General features: G+C 34.7%; 1 protein-coding gene across 1 annotated transcript in view; it reads left to right on the forward strand.

Moving 5' to 3' along the window:
* The first annotated feature begins 719 nt into the window (after positions 1–719).
* sema6ca (sema domain, transmembrane domain (TM), and cytoplasmic domain, (semaphorin) 6Ca) overlaps positions 720–15832 on the forward strand; it is a 23218-nt gene continuing 8105 nt past the window's right edge. The window contains exons 1-11 of the mRNA XM_016494073.1: positions 720–826; positions 1903–2032; positions 5590–5704; positions 8240–8297; positions 9717–9773; positions 10559–10660; positions 10741–10831; positions 12601–12726; positions 14427–14515; positions 14727–14944; positions 15230–15361. Coding sequence (XP_016349559.1) covers positions 776–826; positions 1903–2032; positions 5590–5704; positions 8240–8297; positions 9717–9773; positions 10559–10660; positions 10741–10831; positions 12601–12726; positions 14427–14515; positions 14727–14944; positions 15230–15361 — 1169 coding nt within the window. The 5' untranslated portion in view covers positions 720–775. The remainder of the gene's footprint in view (positions 827–1902; positions 2033–5589; positions 5705–8239; positions 8298–9716; positions 9774–10558; positions 10661–10740; positions 10832–12600; positions 12727–14426; positions 14516–14726; positions 14945–15229; positions 15362–15832) is intronic.

The following is a 15832-nucleotide window of genomic DNA, read 5'->3' on the forward strand; positions in this document are numbered from 1 at the left end:
TCAAAGTGAATTTTTAATCTGAGAATCTGTATTTAGTAGAGGTGGGGGAAAAATTGACCCTCTGATGCAACATGGTGATTCTGAAAGAATAATTAAACAGCAATTTAATAAAGCAATAAGCCCAAGAAGCCGTGGTTTACAGTGAATTTATAACAGCTAAGGGGCGTTGTTAGGCACGTCGCGAAGCGAAGCGGGGCTTATTGCTTTTATAAAACGGTTATTCCATATACGTAGTAAGGTTTCACAGAATAAAACAGAGCAAATAAAGTGTAATGATATTAATAAAAACAGTATTCTTCCACCAAACAATGTAGCTCCTCAGAAACAGTTGTGGTTGCAACAAAGTGGTTGCCGAGCAACACACAGAAGTAAACAAAGATGTATGTTACTTTGTAGAGTCATTTACAACAGCTTCGAATGCGGCTCAGCCAATCAGAATCAAGCACCGGAACTATCCGTTTTATAATGTGGTTTTAGTATCTTTGAGCTTTATTTGACAATAGAAGAGAGTGGACCTCTGGACTTCCCTGTAATGCTCCTTATGGTGATGCTAGCAGCTTTAGTGTGTCACAGTCTGCTAAACTAATACAGAAAATACTGGAGGAATGCATGCTGTAAATTGCAGGAGCTCTGGGACTTTTGTCTTCCAGCAGGACAGTGACCTGAAACATTAGTCAAAGCTAGACTGGAATAGATTTAAGCCAGAAAGGTTGATGTCCTGGAGCTCAAAGTGCCAGAGCATCTGTAGAGGAGCTCAGAAACGCTTGTTTGTCAAATGTTCCCATCCCAACTTGACAGAAATTTTGCCAAGAAGAATGGGCAAGAAGTGAGTGTCAAGATGTGCACTGCTGATACAGATGAACCCAAAGAAATCAGAGCTGCAGTAACATAATAAAACATAAAAATGTGTAAAATAGGCACTAAACGTGAACTCTTTATCTGTTGTTATTGCAGTCATTGCTTTTGTAAAAATGTTTTCTTATCTCTGTGTTCATCAGCCCTGCATTGCTGCTTTGACTTTGTCTTGGTGCACGTGGTTGCTGTGTTTTTGGTTGTTTTGATCTGGTTGTGACTGTGTTTAGTGGCTGGAAACTCAGGAATAGCTAGCAAATTTCACAAATTAGAAATGGCAAATAACGCACTGAATTAAATGTGAAATGTTTTTATTGAAAAATAGTATTTTTTTCTTAAACATACTCTTATCATTTTTGTTTTATTCACAATTTCAAAAATATTTTTTTTGCATTCTATAGAATAAATATTGAGGTGGTTCCTCACTAATTTCATGCCAACAGTCAGATGCTTTGTGTGTTTATCTTTTTTACAATAAATGACACTTGCTTTGATATTTTGTATAGTAATCTGCGTAATTGGCTCTTTGCGCTTCATTAATGGCCTGAAAGTTACAGTTAATTACAGGCCTGTAGTGCAATTTAATGAAAGGAGAATTCAGGAAGTCAAGTGCTTTAGCTTCTAGTATATAAATGTTTTAATTCAATAATCCTGTACAGAACAAAATCCAGATTATACCCCCAACTCATATGTCCCGCTTCATCCGTCTAATGGAAGATTAGCTCTGATTAGCCATTAATTAGCTAAAGTGTCTCCCACTGACACACACACAAAGCTTCTTGTCAGATTAGCTTCAGGTCGGATCAGTTTTTAAATGTTGCGTCAGATTGTTATGGGATCATTTAGTATCTTTGTCTCACCATCCAATGAGAAACAGTATATTACAGTAAGCTAATACAAAGACCATGCAATGCAAAGATTTTGTCTTTGAATTATGCAGCATCCATCTTTGCATTTCATCATAGTCTGACTCTGAATGTTTGAATGTGAACTCAGACTCACAATAACTCTTAAGTGATGTCATCTGTCTGTGTCTGGTTTCCTTTGCAGATGATTGACAGGGCATGGCGTAACTCTGTTGTCGTGACGATGGTCTCTTTAGCCTGGCTCCTCCCAGTCATTGCTACTGCCACGCCCTTCCCCAGGGATCTGCAGCCAATCAGTGTGGTGCGTCTGGAAGGTGAGTCACATGACTGACGGGATCTCAGAGAGGAGTGATTGTGTTGGTCTCAATTAGGGCTGTGTGATATTATGATTTTTGATTGTGGGCGATTAAAATGTCTCCACGATCTGCTTTTGAAGAAACACTGCAGCGCACATTCATTCAGTCACAGTTCTGGCGTCTCGTCTCAATATACTGTACAGTGCCACATACATTCACATCAAATGTTACTCAGCGGTAGAGTTACACTCACGGGACACTGCACTTATTCACAATCACAAAACTACATTATTTTCATGTGCTTTAAAGCCTTAAAACAGTGCCTGATTAGTTATCCTTCATGTCTGATTATGCAAAAGCTGTCAAAAACACACATGGTTTACATATAAACACAGTGAACACAGGGCTAAACGCTAAGGATTTTTTCTACTGGCTCAGTCGTTCAAATTATTACTTGCCCTGCCAACATTTTCACTGGCCCTGCCGCAAAAAAAATAAAATGGTTGCCTTTATCATTGTTTTTGATCTGTTATCTTGTATTCTAATAAATAAGCTTATATGACAGCAATATTTAGATGCCAATTAAATTTTACAATTTTCGATTTCAATTTCAATACAACAGCAAAAACAGCTAGCCTGACAAATATAAAGTTCAATCACTATTAAAGACAAGTGAACAGTCAGTAAATAAGAACAAATTAACAAATTACAAACAATAACACCACTGAATATATAGAACAAAGATACAAATGAAATGATGCTTAAGGATTTTATGTTTGTAGGTGTTCAGGTACAGAAATCGAATAGTCACATCTAAAATAACATTTCTATATTCTTCACTGTGTTGTACCTTGATTTTCATAGCCATTTGAAATTAGTGGTAGCCACTGCATTTTAATCACGAATCGAAAAAAAAAAAAAAAAGATTATACACACTTGTAGCATGTGCAATGTTTGATTTAAATTAGACTGTTAATTTCAAAATTCGAAGCAAAAACAGAATGGTCTGACTTTAGCTTTGTGAAATTATGCTACATAAAACACCTGCATGAAACATAAACAGCAGACGCATGAATGAGGTGCAGATTCACTCTCTGCCAGCAGGTGGCGCTCATGGAACAGCAGCGTTTACTTGGTTACTGCTGTAAACAAAGCAGCGCTGTGCATTATACCGAGCCAAGATGAAAAGAAAATACCATGTAAACTTTTCAGAAAACAGTCAGTTCCCCTCAGAAACACATCCATATCAAATTTAGTATTTAGGATTTTCTTCCTATATTTCGCGCATCGTGAACAGCGATCTTGCTCTGCCTGCTACAGTATTTTCTCCTCTTTGCGTCTGTCTTCAGCATCGCTGGCCTCTGTTAACAGCCGTTTACAGACTAAATATAATATTAACGTAATATTTCCACACAAATTACATTTTGAAAAAAATATTGCAATGCAGTTTGTGTGCAAGCACGAAACCGAGATAGTCTGAAATAAAACAAAAAATGCCCGGTCGATCGGTGCATCTCTACTCCACTGTAGGCTATAAATTAAATAAAGATTAATCATTGTTAAAGCTAAAGTTACTCGCCAAGACGTGTATTTTGTATGACATATACAACATATGACACATTTTTGTATGTATTTGTTCGTTCAAGCGCAAGAAAGACGCAGAAAGAAACTCAGTTCGGGGTTTGCGTATCAGAGACGCAGCTGTCTGTGCGCTCTACAAATAGAACCATCAGGCAGTCCTTATTGTCGAGCCCCGGAACAGTTGAGAGAAGCGGATGCGTGCCTGAATATTAGACGCATGCAGCTCTTAAAGTGACAGCAGTCTAATAGTTCCAAACATGCTGCCGCTTGTCATTAAAGGGACAGTTCACCCAAAAATTTACATTCTGTCATTATTTACTCACTCTCATGTTGTCCCAAACCTTTATTAATTTCTTTCTTGTGCTGAACACAAAATAAGATATTCTGTAGAATGTGGGTAACCAAACAGCTGCTGGTCACCAGTGACTTCTATAGTATTTGTGTCCCTGCAGCACAAAAGCAGTCTTAAGTCGCTGGGGTATATTTGTAGCAATAGCCAACAATACATTGTATGGGTCAAAATGATCAATTTTTCATTCAAGATATTAAATAAAGTTCATGTTCCATGAAGATATTTTGTAAATTTCCTACCGTAAATATATCAACACTTAATGTTTGATTAGTAATATACATTGCTAAGAACTTAATTTGAACAACTTTAAAGATGATTTTCTCAATATTTAGATTTTTTTGCACCCTCAGATTCCAGATTTTCAAATAGTTGTATCTCGGCTAAATATTGTCCTATCCTAACAAACCATACATCAATGGAGAGATTATTTATTCAGCTTTCAGATGATGCATAAATCTCAGTTTCCAAAAATTGACCTATGACTGGTTTTGTGGTCCAGGGTCACATTTTATTTTCTTTTTTCCTACTATCAAAGTCAATGAGGACCAGCAACTGTTTGGTTCCCACATTCTTCAAAATAACTTTTATGTTCAACAGAAGAAAGAAACTCATTCAGGTTTAAACAACTTGAGAGTGAGTAAATGATGACAGAGCTTTAATTTTTGGGTGAACTGTCCCTTTAATGTTAATAAAACAAGAAAACCGAGAAAAATCACTCACTGCTCTTGACTGATAAACTTGAATACAGTTGCTTTAATAAGAATCAATGCATAATTTATACAGTGAAGTGTAAATAGTGTTTTGTTTTGATATTTTTAATTTAGTTTCTTGAATGCTATGCTAAATACACCTACTGTACCTGAAAATAAAGCACTGTTTGTTTTATTTGTGTATTAATGTGCATCTTATTTTTTAATTACAAAGAATAAATAATGACAAAGATTTTTATCTTCGCCCACTTTGGCCTAAATAGCTGCCATTATTTTTTTATTTTATGTTTTATTACATTGGCATTGTTTTTAAAATATGGAAATTAGTTTGGCTGTGCTGCTCAGACAACCTGCAAAATATTAAAACCAAACGACAAAAATATCCAATCGGATATGAACAAAAATCGGATTTGGACCGACAGTCTGAACAAGGCTTTAAACTAAAACCATAAAGCACATTTTATTGGTTGAAATAAAATAAATGTTCACTAAAATAAAAATAAAAAACCTTAAACTTATTTTAATTCAAGTAGTTCCAATTATAGAGTCATATAAAAAAAATAGTAAATGATGAAAACACACCAAAAAATTACAAAAACTGGAACAAAAATTTAAGTAAAAACTAAAAAAAAAAAAAAGAATAAAAACTACATTAGTATTTCAATGATACTAAAATAACACTGCTTTAGCATCTAGCTGAAATAAAATAATTGTGTTTTTATATGTATTTGATTTGATTTCAGTTCATGTTTATTTTATTGCAAGTTTTGTTTTTGTGGTTGTAGTGTCACTTAACTATAATAACCCTGACTCCAGCCTTTACCTAGAAACAACGAACAGCAGTTCATCATAGAAAACTGCTTGTATTTTATAAATGCGGGTTGAGTTTGATCAGATCTGTTTGTGAATGAATTGTTTCTTGTGCTCCACAGACTCGCACCTGTATCCCAGTTTTCAGGGTCTGATGTTTAATAATGGCACGGAGCGTCTGGGTCTGGACTATCAGCGGATGATCCGGATCCAGCATATGCTGTACATCGCTGCCAGGTCACTGAAGATCAGTCTGTTCACCAAACCACATGCCTGGACTGGATGAATTTTAAAGAAATGTGGTGCTATTAGACAGTCATATATGTGACCCTGGAGCACAAAAGCAGTCATAAGTCGCTGGGGTATATTTGTAGCAATAGCCAACAATACATTGTATGGGTCACAATTATACATTTTTCTATTATGCCCAAAATCATTAGGATATTAAGTAAAGATCATGTTCCATGAAGATATTTAGTAAATTTCCTACCGTAAATATATCAAAACTTAATTTTTGATTAGTAATATGCATTGCTAAGAACTTCATTTGAACAACTTTAAAGATGATTTTCTCAATATTTAGATTTTTTTGCACCCTCAGATTCCAGATTTTCAAATAGTTGTATCTCGGCTAAATATTGTCCTATCATTCAGATGATGTATAAATTAGGGCTGGGCAAAAATGTTTTTTTTTTTTTGATTAATCGTTTTTTTAAATGACGTCGATTCGATATCGATTCTCAAAAGCCGCGAATCGATCTTTTCCGGTATTTATTTCAGCAGACATTTAAAACGAGATCTGATTAACGTGAATCTTATCATTAGTCTTCTCCACTAGATGTCACCCTCTTATTTACCTTGCGCGATGTTACAACAGAAAGCCTGTCATTCATTCAGCGCTTATCATGGTTGTTGCTGTTAGATTCCGTTGACAAGAAGCAAGAACTAAGCATGCGTGATTTGCAATGCTCAGGTAAAATTCTATAGTAATACTACAAATCTGTGGAAGCGTTCGACATCACGCGTAAAATGCGCCATGATTTCCACAATGAATGAATGAATGGCGGATGGTGCGACGCACCAGTAGTTTTGTTTACTACACACTTACTAAAGCGCGGACGGTGCTCGCGGTGTTTTCAGCCTCTGTCGTCTCACTATAATGATATGAATACACGAATATCATCCGCAGCTGCTCTGAGAGTCACTTCACTAGCATTTTACCGTTTATTTACAAAACTACCGTCATATCACATACACAGCAGGTGCAAGTTCCTCACGGCAACCCGTCAAAATAAAAGTTTAGTTTAACATGAAGAAAACATATCAGAAATATTACTATTTAGCAGTCTTCAGACAACAATGCTACTACTACTACTGCTACTAATAAATATTAGTAAATCTATATTTTTAAAGGAATAATCACATTTGTTTTCTTTTTAACTTTAACAGTAAACTTCTGTTGTGCAGCACTTAGTTTGCCAAAAAAATAAAAGGGTTTTTCATTTGATTAGGATAAATTAAATGAATGTTTTATGCCTTCATCTGATTACCAGAAAAATTAAGAACATTTTATAGGGCCTTATTATTGTTTACAAAAGGACCTTATACTAAAAAAGAATAGGTTTAAAATACAGGCATGTGGTTCTTAATTTCTTTTTAATTCACCATTTGTTTAACTGATGTTTACTGTTAATTTTTTAGAAATATCAATAGCATTTGTATTAAAACTATATTCACTGAATGTAATAAAAAAAAAAATCGAGAATTGAATCGATACCCAGCCCTAGTATAAATCTCAGTTTCGAAAAATTGACCCTTATGACTGGTTTTGTGCTCCAGGGTCACATATTTTGTCACATGTATATTTTAAATCAGTGGTCGCCAACCCGTCGATCGCGTTACTAACCCGGTAACCAAGGAAACGCTATAGTGCGGTCGGTTCATCAGCAGTGTTGCCAAGTCCGCGGTTTTCCCGCAGAATTGGGCTACTTTAACACTGTTGCCGCGGGTTGTTGTTCATGTCCGCGGGTTGAAGCGACCCCAATAACGTGATATTTAGTCCCTGGAATGTGAATTTTACTGGAAGATCCCCGCCGAAAAATTTGTATTTTACCCCCAGAATGCGATTTTTACAGGGGAACCCTCCTCGAAACGTGATTGGACTATTTTTATTGCGGAAGCCTGGCAACCCTGTTCATAGGCGCCACCTGCTGCCAGAGAGTGCGTCTCATTCAGACCTGCTGTTTTTGTTTCGTGCAGATGTTTTATGTAGCAAATAAATAAATAACACCTAAAGTCAGACCATTCTGTTTTTGTTTTAAATCCTGAAATTACTCTAAGTCAAATCAAAAACAACTGCCCGTGCAGATCGTGATTAAAATGCAGTGGTTGCCTCTAATTTCAAATGGCTAGATATTTTTGTTTAAAGCCAGTTTGTTTGTTATAAAGCAAATAGCCAATAAATAAATTTGCTTAAAAATCAGTATCAGAATCAGCCAATTTGCTAGTTAAAAAAAAAGAATGAAAAGAAAATCTGAATTCTGAATCCGCTATGATCGGCGCATCACTAATTAAAATACTAAGTGAAAGGCCTCAAATTTGAAGTACAATCTGGGATGTCTTTTTCTATCAATTCTTCAATAGGTAGATCTTGTCTTTCATAAAGGCCGAGGTCAGGGATCTTGGGCCTAAAAAGGTTGGTGACCACTGTTTTAAATGAATGCAGCTGGAGAAACACAATTTGACTTTTTGTTGTGTTTTTCTCCTGTTTAGAGACCATGTATTTGTTGTGAATCTCACTTCTGCAGTCGATAAGATCATCCCACAGCAGGTAAAACGCACAGGTGTAACCGATGCAGAAAACATGGACCTTATGATAATAATAATAATAATAATAAAATTTAAGGAATATCTCACACTTTTTCTTTCATTTTTAAAAATGTTAATAGTAAACCTTTTGTTGTGCAGCATTTAGTTTGTCAAAAAATAAAAGGAATTTTTAAATCTGCATTTGATTACGTTTTTAAAGATTAATTAAATTGTTAATGTTTTATGCCTTCATTTTATTATTACTGTTTTTGTTAATAAGTTTGTATCAAATGTAATTTTTATTTAATTAAAAAAAGATTAATTATATTGTTAATATTTTATGCCTTCATTTGATTACTACTGTTTTGGTAATAAATTTGTATTAAAAAAAAAAAAAAAAATTAAAACAGACAACACAGAAAAACATAGTACCCTATTATTGTAAACAAAAAAAAAATTATTAATTTGTCATACGTTTTATGAATTCAATTGATTAGACATGTTTTTTGATTATTAAGATATAATGAAACTGTTCAATTTTCTGAATCAAGAAAAAATAAATGGGAAAAAAAAATAAAACTGAATTCAGGGGAAAATTGATTTCATAGGGCCCTAAAAGTGTACCCTTTATTTTTATTTTTTTTATACATTGTTGTTAAATTGTGTACTTTCATGGTTTCAATTAATTAGACGTGATTTTTGGTTACTAAAATTTAATTTAACCAATGAAACAGAGTCCAGAAAAATTACATCGTAAAAAATAATAGGGGAAAAAAATAATAAAATGGCCCTACGTTTTTAAAAAATATATGTTTCAGAATTTCAGTGAATTATTATTGTTTGTTTTGTTTTTTTGAGTGAACCAATACATTTAATGTAACCATTAAAATGGAATCTAGAAAAAATAAAACAAACAGAATTTGGGAAAATAATGAAATTTTATTCGTTTTCATTTAGTTTTTATTTGACCCTCTAACTCTAGCACTCTCTATTCTAATTCTATTCTTAAAAATAGAATTTTCCCCTTTTAGACTTGCACTCTATTCATTTGCTGCTTGTTTTCTTTATATAAAAAAACTAACACTAGCTTTCTAATCTTTTTGTATTCTATCTGTTTTCTTTTCATTTATTATACAATTAACAAAAGCAAAAAAGACCTCTAGCACTAGCTTGCTCTATTCTTTTTCTATTCTATCTGTTTTCTTTTTATTTATTATATTATTTAAAAAAACCTTGCTACGTGTACTGCGTTAAGCTAACTGAGACTTGTTATAGCACTTGTATATCATTGCTCTTTTGTTAGTTTTGACTGCTTCTATTGTCCTCATTTGTAAGTCGCTTTGGATAAAAGCATCTGCTAAATGACTAAATGTAAATGTTTTCATAAGGGCCAATACTGTAACTGCCACACATGAGGGCTCATGCTAATCTGTGTTTTCAGATACTGATGTGGAGCTCTACAGACGTGTCCAAGTGCGCCGTGCGAGGAAGAAACAGCGTAAGTATCTCCATCAGAGCAGAGCTGAATGCACAGCTGGACTAAAGATGTGTCTCCTCAGTATCTCACTGTTGGGAAAGTGTCAGCTGATGAAACCACAGACAGAAGAGCGGCTGAATTCATGATGTTCTGCCATGAACCGTTTACACCTTATACTGACATCCGTCTCTGATGTTTTCCTATGCACACTTGTGATAGCTATTCATTTACAAATCGCTAAACATTTTGAACTGTTATTTTGGACCTATTTGTGACCCTGGAGCACAAAAGCAGTCTTAAGTCGCTGGGGTATATTTGTAGCAATAGCCAACAATACATTGCATGGGTCAAAATTATAAATTTTTCTTTTATGCAAAATATCATTAGGATATTAAGTAAAGATCATGTTCCTTGAAGATATTTAGTAAATTTCCTACCGTAAATATATCAAAACTTAATTTTTGATTAGTAATATGCATTGCTAAGAACTTAATTTGAACAACTTTAAAGGCGATTTTCTCAATATTTCGATTGTTTTGCACCCTGAGATTCCAGATTTTCAAGTAGTTGTATCTCAGCCAAATATTGTCCGATCCTAACAATACCATACATCAATGGAAAGCTACTTTATTCAGCTTATTATTCCAAAAATTGACTGGTTTTGTGGTCCAGGGTCACAATTATGCAAAAGAAAATTTCTTTTAGAGACATAATATTCCTCATTTTTCCTTCTACTTTCTCTTCTGTTCAGAATTGTAGTTTTTGGGTGAACTATCCCTTTTAAACATGTATCTTCTGTTTTTCAGGATGAATGCTATAATTACATCAAGGTTCTTGTGCCTCGTAACGACGAGACTCTGTTTGCGTGTGGAACGAACGCGCTGAACCCGGCCTGCAGAAACTACAGAGTGAGTGACAGACAGATTTGACTCCTCACATTCACGCAGGAGTTTCTCACGCTGCTGCTGTTTGTGGTGTTTGTGCTCAGTTGAGTACGCTGGAGCAGGTCGGTCAGGAGCTGCTGGGTCAGGCCCGATGTCCATTCGAGTCTCGCCAGTCCAACGTAGGAGTGTTTGCAGGTGAGATGCTGAAACACACCACGAGTAATAGAACTAACTTCAACTAAAACCATAAAAACATTATCATTACTTGAAATAAAATAAGTTTAAGGTTTCTTTTTTAAATAACTATATGAAGAGTTCATTTGCAAAAACCGATAACTCAAATCAACATTTTATTTTATTTTTTTCAGAAATCACGTTTTTTTTTATATTGCGCATTCCAAGTAATATCAGTCGAACTGCAGTTGGGTTGTTTTGATTAAGTAATAATAACTTAAACAAATACAGGTAATTACAAAATTAAAGTTCATTGAAAGTATGGTTTTTTTTACATATTAAAAGTTTGTTTTATAGCAAAAGCAGGTAACTCCACATTTCATGTTTTAGGGTTTAAAAAAACAGTGGTTTAATCTTTGTAATCTCCTCAGATGACAATGTAGACGCCTGACAAACGTTTTTGTTGTTGTTGTGATCATAAACTGTATGGATGTGATTATACGGAGCTTTTTCCTCACCGTTGTAACGCGCTGCTTTTGCAAGCTTCCGTGAAAACCTTTCAGCTTTTATTTTCCTTTTTCGTCCTGAAGAAGATATCACAGCTTCATCAAGTTTGTCGAAATGATCCTCGATCACTTTTAGTCAGCTTTGACGAAACTCCTCTCAGCTAGCACGTCTTTTCAGAGTGAAAGTAGCCTTGTCACCTGACCTGAATACAGTGCGCTGATTGGCTAAAATGGACTTATCGGCTTCTGTTCAAAAACAACGAGTGCTTGTCGGCTTCTGCAGTGAAACGTGAACTCGCGATGCCTTGAAAGATGACAAAATGGCTTTTTTGACAAAACGGCGCGTTTAGGGTTCAGCTCATTTTTTTTTTTGAAGTGGCATTTATCGGTTTTTGCAAATTAACTCTTCTTATATTTTTTTTAGTTAGTTTATTTCAGCTAGCTACGAAGGCAATATTTCTCATCTTAATTTAACTTGATGTACTAAAATAACTAAAACTTAAATTACATTAATAAAAACTAATATAGACTTATTTAAAAAAAACGACAAACAAAATTACTAAAACTTTATTTAAACAATAATTATTCTAAATACTATTATTATTATTGTACTATTATTATTGTTGTTATTCATCATAATAAAATTAAATGCATTTAATAAAACATTTTACATGTTACAGTAAATAGTAACATTTTAATTTAATTTTTACAATTTAAATAAAATATTTTTATTAAATTAGTTACTTTGTAAAATAAAAAGCAATAGTCATAATAATAATAATGATAGTTATTATTATTATTATTAAGCAAATTAAATATATTTATTAATGGTTTAATTTTTACAATTCAAATAATAAAATTAAAAGTATTTTGATTGTGTATAGTCATATTGAATATTAGTTGTTTTGTAAAATAACAGTAATAGTAATAATAATAAATATTATTATTAGTAGTAGTAGTACTATTATTGTTGTGAGTGTTATTGTTAATAATACAATGAAACCCATTTTAATAAAACATTTCAGTTTACAGTAAAAAGTAATATCTTTATTAATTTTTAGAATAATCTTTTCTTTTTTTTTTTTCTTTTTTTTTTTAAATAATAAAACAGTATTCTGATTGATTATGATCAATATTATTGTTTTTGTATTCCTTCTTTTTTGTCTGAAGCCAAATGCAGGCTATTGAATGATTAAATTGCTTTTGATTGACAGCCACAAATTCTAACTAGACACCAGAGTTTGAGTCACCCCTTCATTAGTGTATTTTGTCTCTGTGTTTGAGATGGTCATTTCTATTCGGGCACAGTGACGGACTTCCAGGCGAGTGACGCAGTGATCTACAAGAGTTTGGGTGGAGAGGGGCGACCCGTCCTGCGGACCGTCAAATACGACTCCAAATGGCTCAGAGGTGCCTCGTTTAGTCAATGAATGATTCCTCAGATCATGTGTTTTGTTGAGGAGCGTGTGCTGATTCTTTAGTAAGTGATCAGATTCAACATGTTCATCTGCTGGACCAAAAAACAGAAAAAAAAAATTACTTATTTCAAGTAATGAGTTTTTCCCCATATATAAATATAATATATAACATATATTGCTCTGTATCTAGGGTGATATTGCAATATGTTATCTATAATGGTGTGTTCACACCAGACGCGAAGTGAATATGCGCATCGCATCACTTGCTCTAGATTACTCGCGGAATGTTTTTCGTGTCACTCGCGCGAATAAAAACAGCGCGATCAACCAACACCGACGTGTCTGGGTTCACAGCACCATCCAGAGGAGGATGAATAACGTTAGGATCCTGTATTAATGTGTGTTACATTGTACTACTGTATATATACACTGATATTACTATTATTTTTATTCTTGATGGCAGCATCTCTGTAGACATGCTAATAAAATACAACTACCACTACAACTGATTTAAATTGTTTTCTATGCTCCAGAACTATATAATAACAGACGGCTGCAATAATGCTCTCTTCTATTGTCTGATTCCTGTCAAGAAGCTCTTCGCTGATTGGCTTGCGCGAGAATTTTTGAACTTGCACGGAAGACGCGATTGAGGCGAATATCGTGCGTTCGCGGCAAACGCGTCGCGCATTTCGTGTCCTTCGCGTCGCCCTGCGCGAATTCGCCTCTAGTCGTGTCTTTGCGTTGACTTTGTATGTAATCTACTCGCGCAAATAATTACATTTGCGTCTGGTGTGAACACACTGTAAGGTAATACGTAATTTTCACATATGTACATTGTCTGGGTAGATGATAAAGCAATAAGCCCCAAGAAGCCGTAGTTTACAGTGAATTTAAAACAGCTAATGGAATAAAACGGTTATTCCATATACGTAGTTAGGTTTCACAGAATAAAACCGAGCAAGTAAAGTGTAATGATATTAATAAAAACAGTATTCTTCCACCAAACAATGTAGTTCCTCAGAAACCGTTGTGGTTCCAACAAAGTGGTTGCCGAGCAACACACAAACGTAAACAAAGGTGTATGTTACTTTGTAGAGTCATTTACAACAGCTTTGAACGCGGCTCAGCCAATCAGAATCAAGCACCGGAACTATCTGTTTTATAAAGATATGTTTATAACCCTTACTAAAATGTATATATGTACACGTTAATAATATCTACATGATGATTTTTATATGGTATTATATGTAGCAACCATATATGTCAACCTTATATTTTATTTACATAAACAACTTTATTAAAACAACTTGTATGCAACAAATTTGTACGTTTATGTACGTTTTTGTAAATATCAATCTTGTATATTTACCTCTATATATTTACTTGTATAATATCAACATGTATTGATAGATTTTAGGATGGAAATACATGTGCATGACGTATATATCCAAAAATGCTTCCATATATCTATGGACTGGATATTAAAATATGCATGAAGTTGCTCCAGTTTCTAGTAGGTTTCTTACTTGTTTTTATTTCATGTTACATATATGGAAATTTAATGTGTGCTTATATTACATTGAATATGGGTTATGGTTTTAGTTTAGTAATGTGGTGAAAAAATGTATTTATTTTGTTGTATTCTCTTCATATTTTACTATAGTTTAACCTCTTGTTTTGTCTCTACAGAGCCTCACTTCCTGCATGTTGTCGAATACGGCAACTATGTTTATTTCTTCTTCAGTGAGATCGCAGTGGAGCACACTGGCGCTGGGAAGGTAAATGGCGTGTGTGTGTGTGTGTGTGTGTGTGTGTGTGTGTGTGTGTGTGGTGTGTGTGTGAAGATTTAGACATTCAGTTCTGTTATAAAATGAGATTCAAACAGAAGCAAACCGTATAAATTCAGTGCTCTCGTTATGTGTGCTTGCAGTACAACCAAAGTCATTGTTTCTAACCCACATCTGCTCATCTCCCTGGCTTGTCGTGTAGGTGGTGTATTCGCGCGTGGCACGTGTATGTAAGAACGACAGCGGCGGCTCCACGCGGGTGTTGGATCGCCACTGGACGTCGTTTCTGAAGGCGCGTCTGAACTGCTCGGTTCCTGGAGACACGTTCTTCTACTTCGACGTGCTGCAGTCGCTCACCAACGTGCTGCAGATCAACCAGCGGCCCGCTGTGGTGGGAGTCTTCACCACACAGATCAACAGGTACACAGTCATCACTAGGGTTCGGTACCCAATTCTGTACTTTTAAGAGTACCTATTCACATTAAATTAATAACTAGGGATGTGACGATGAACCGCGAGCCGGTTGAAAATCGATTCAAATATGTGACGATTCAAATCGGTTGAGATGCCAAACAAATCGCGATACAACTAGAGTAGGAGTTTATATGAATGTATCTCTGAGGAGAACAGACTGTCTTTAGAAAAGTTTACGTGGTATTTTCTTTTCATCTTGCCTCTGAACAATTCTGTGTCTGTGTGTCCCAGCATTCCCGGCTCAGCAGTGTGTGGGTTTTATTTGGATGATATTGAGCGAGTGTTTAATGGGAAGTTTAAGGAGCAGAAGAACAGTGATTCAGTGTGGATGCCAGTACCTGAGGAACACGTGCCCAAACCACGGTAAAACACACACAAACACACACACACACACACACACACAGAAATAAGAAAGTGGTGCTCGCTTCACAAACATCTAAGTTGCAAAAAACAGGGAGAAACTCACCAAAGCTGTCAGGAACACATTTGCACAAAATCAGAAGGAAAAATTAAGAAATTACATTTTGTATAAAGAAAATGACCATTAAGGTTTTTTGCGATTAAATTTTTTTCATGACCACTAAACACCCAACAATTTTACCCCAGTCTTCATTATTGTAATATGAGAAAATATGATAATGGAGAGTTAAACACACTGTGACACTGAAGACTGGAGTAATGATGCTGAAAATTCAGCTTTAAGTCACAGGAATAAATTACAGTTTAGAGTATATTGCAATAGAAAACTGATTTTACTGAAAATACTGATTTTATATATATATATATATATATATATATGAAAATATGATCCTGTTATAGTGAGATTTATCCAGC

Source organism: Sinocyclocheilus anshuiensis, unplaced genomic scaffold, assembly GCF_001515605.1.
Source record: "Sinocyclocheilus anshuiensis isolate Anshui unplaced genomic scaffold, SAMN03320099.WGS_v1.1 scaffold2100, whole genome shotgun sequence".
NCBI classification, from domain to species: Eukaryota; Metazoa; Chordata; class Actinopteri; order Cypriniformes; family Cyprinidae; genus Sinocyclocheilus; species Sinocyclocheilus anshuiensis.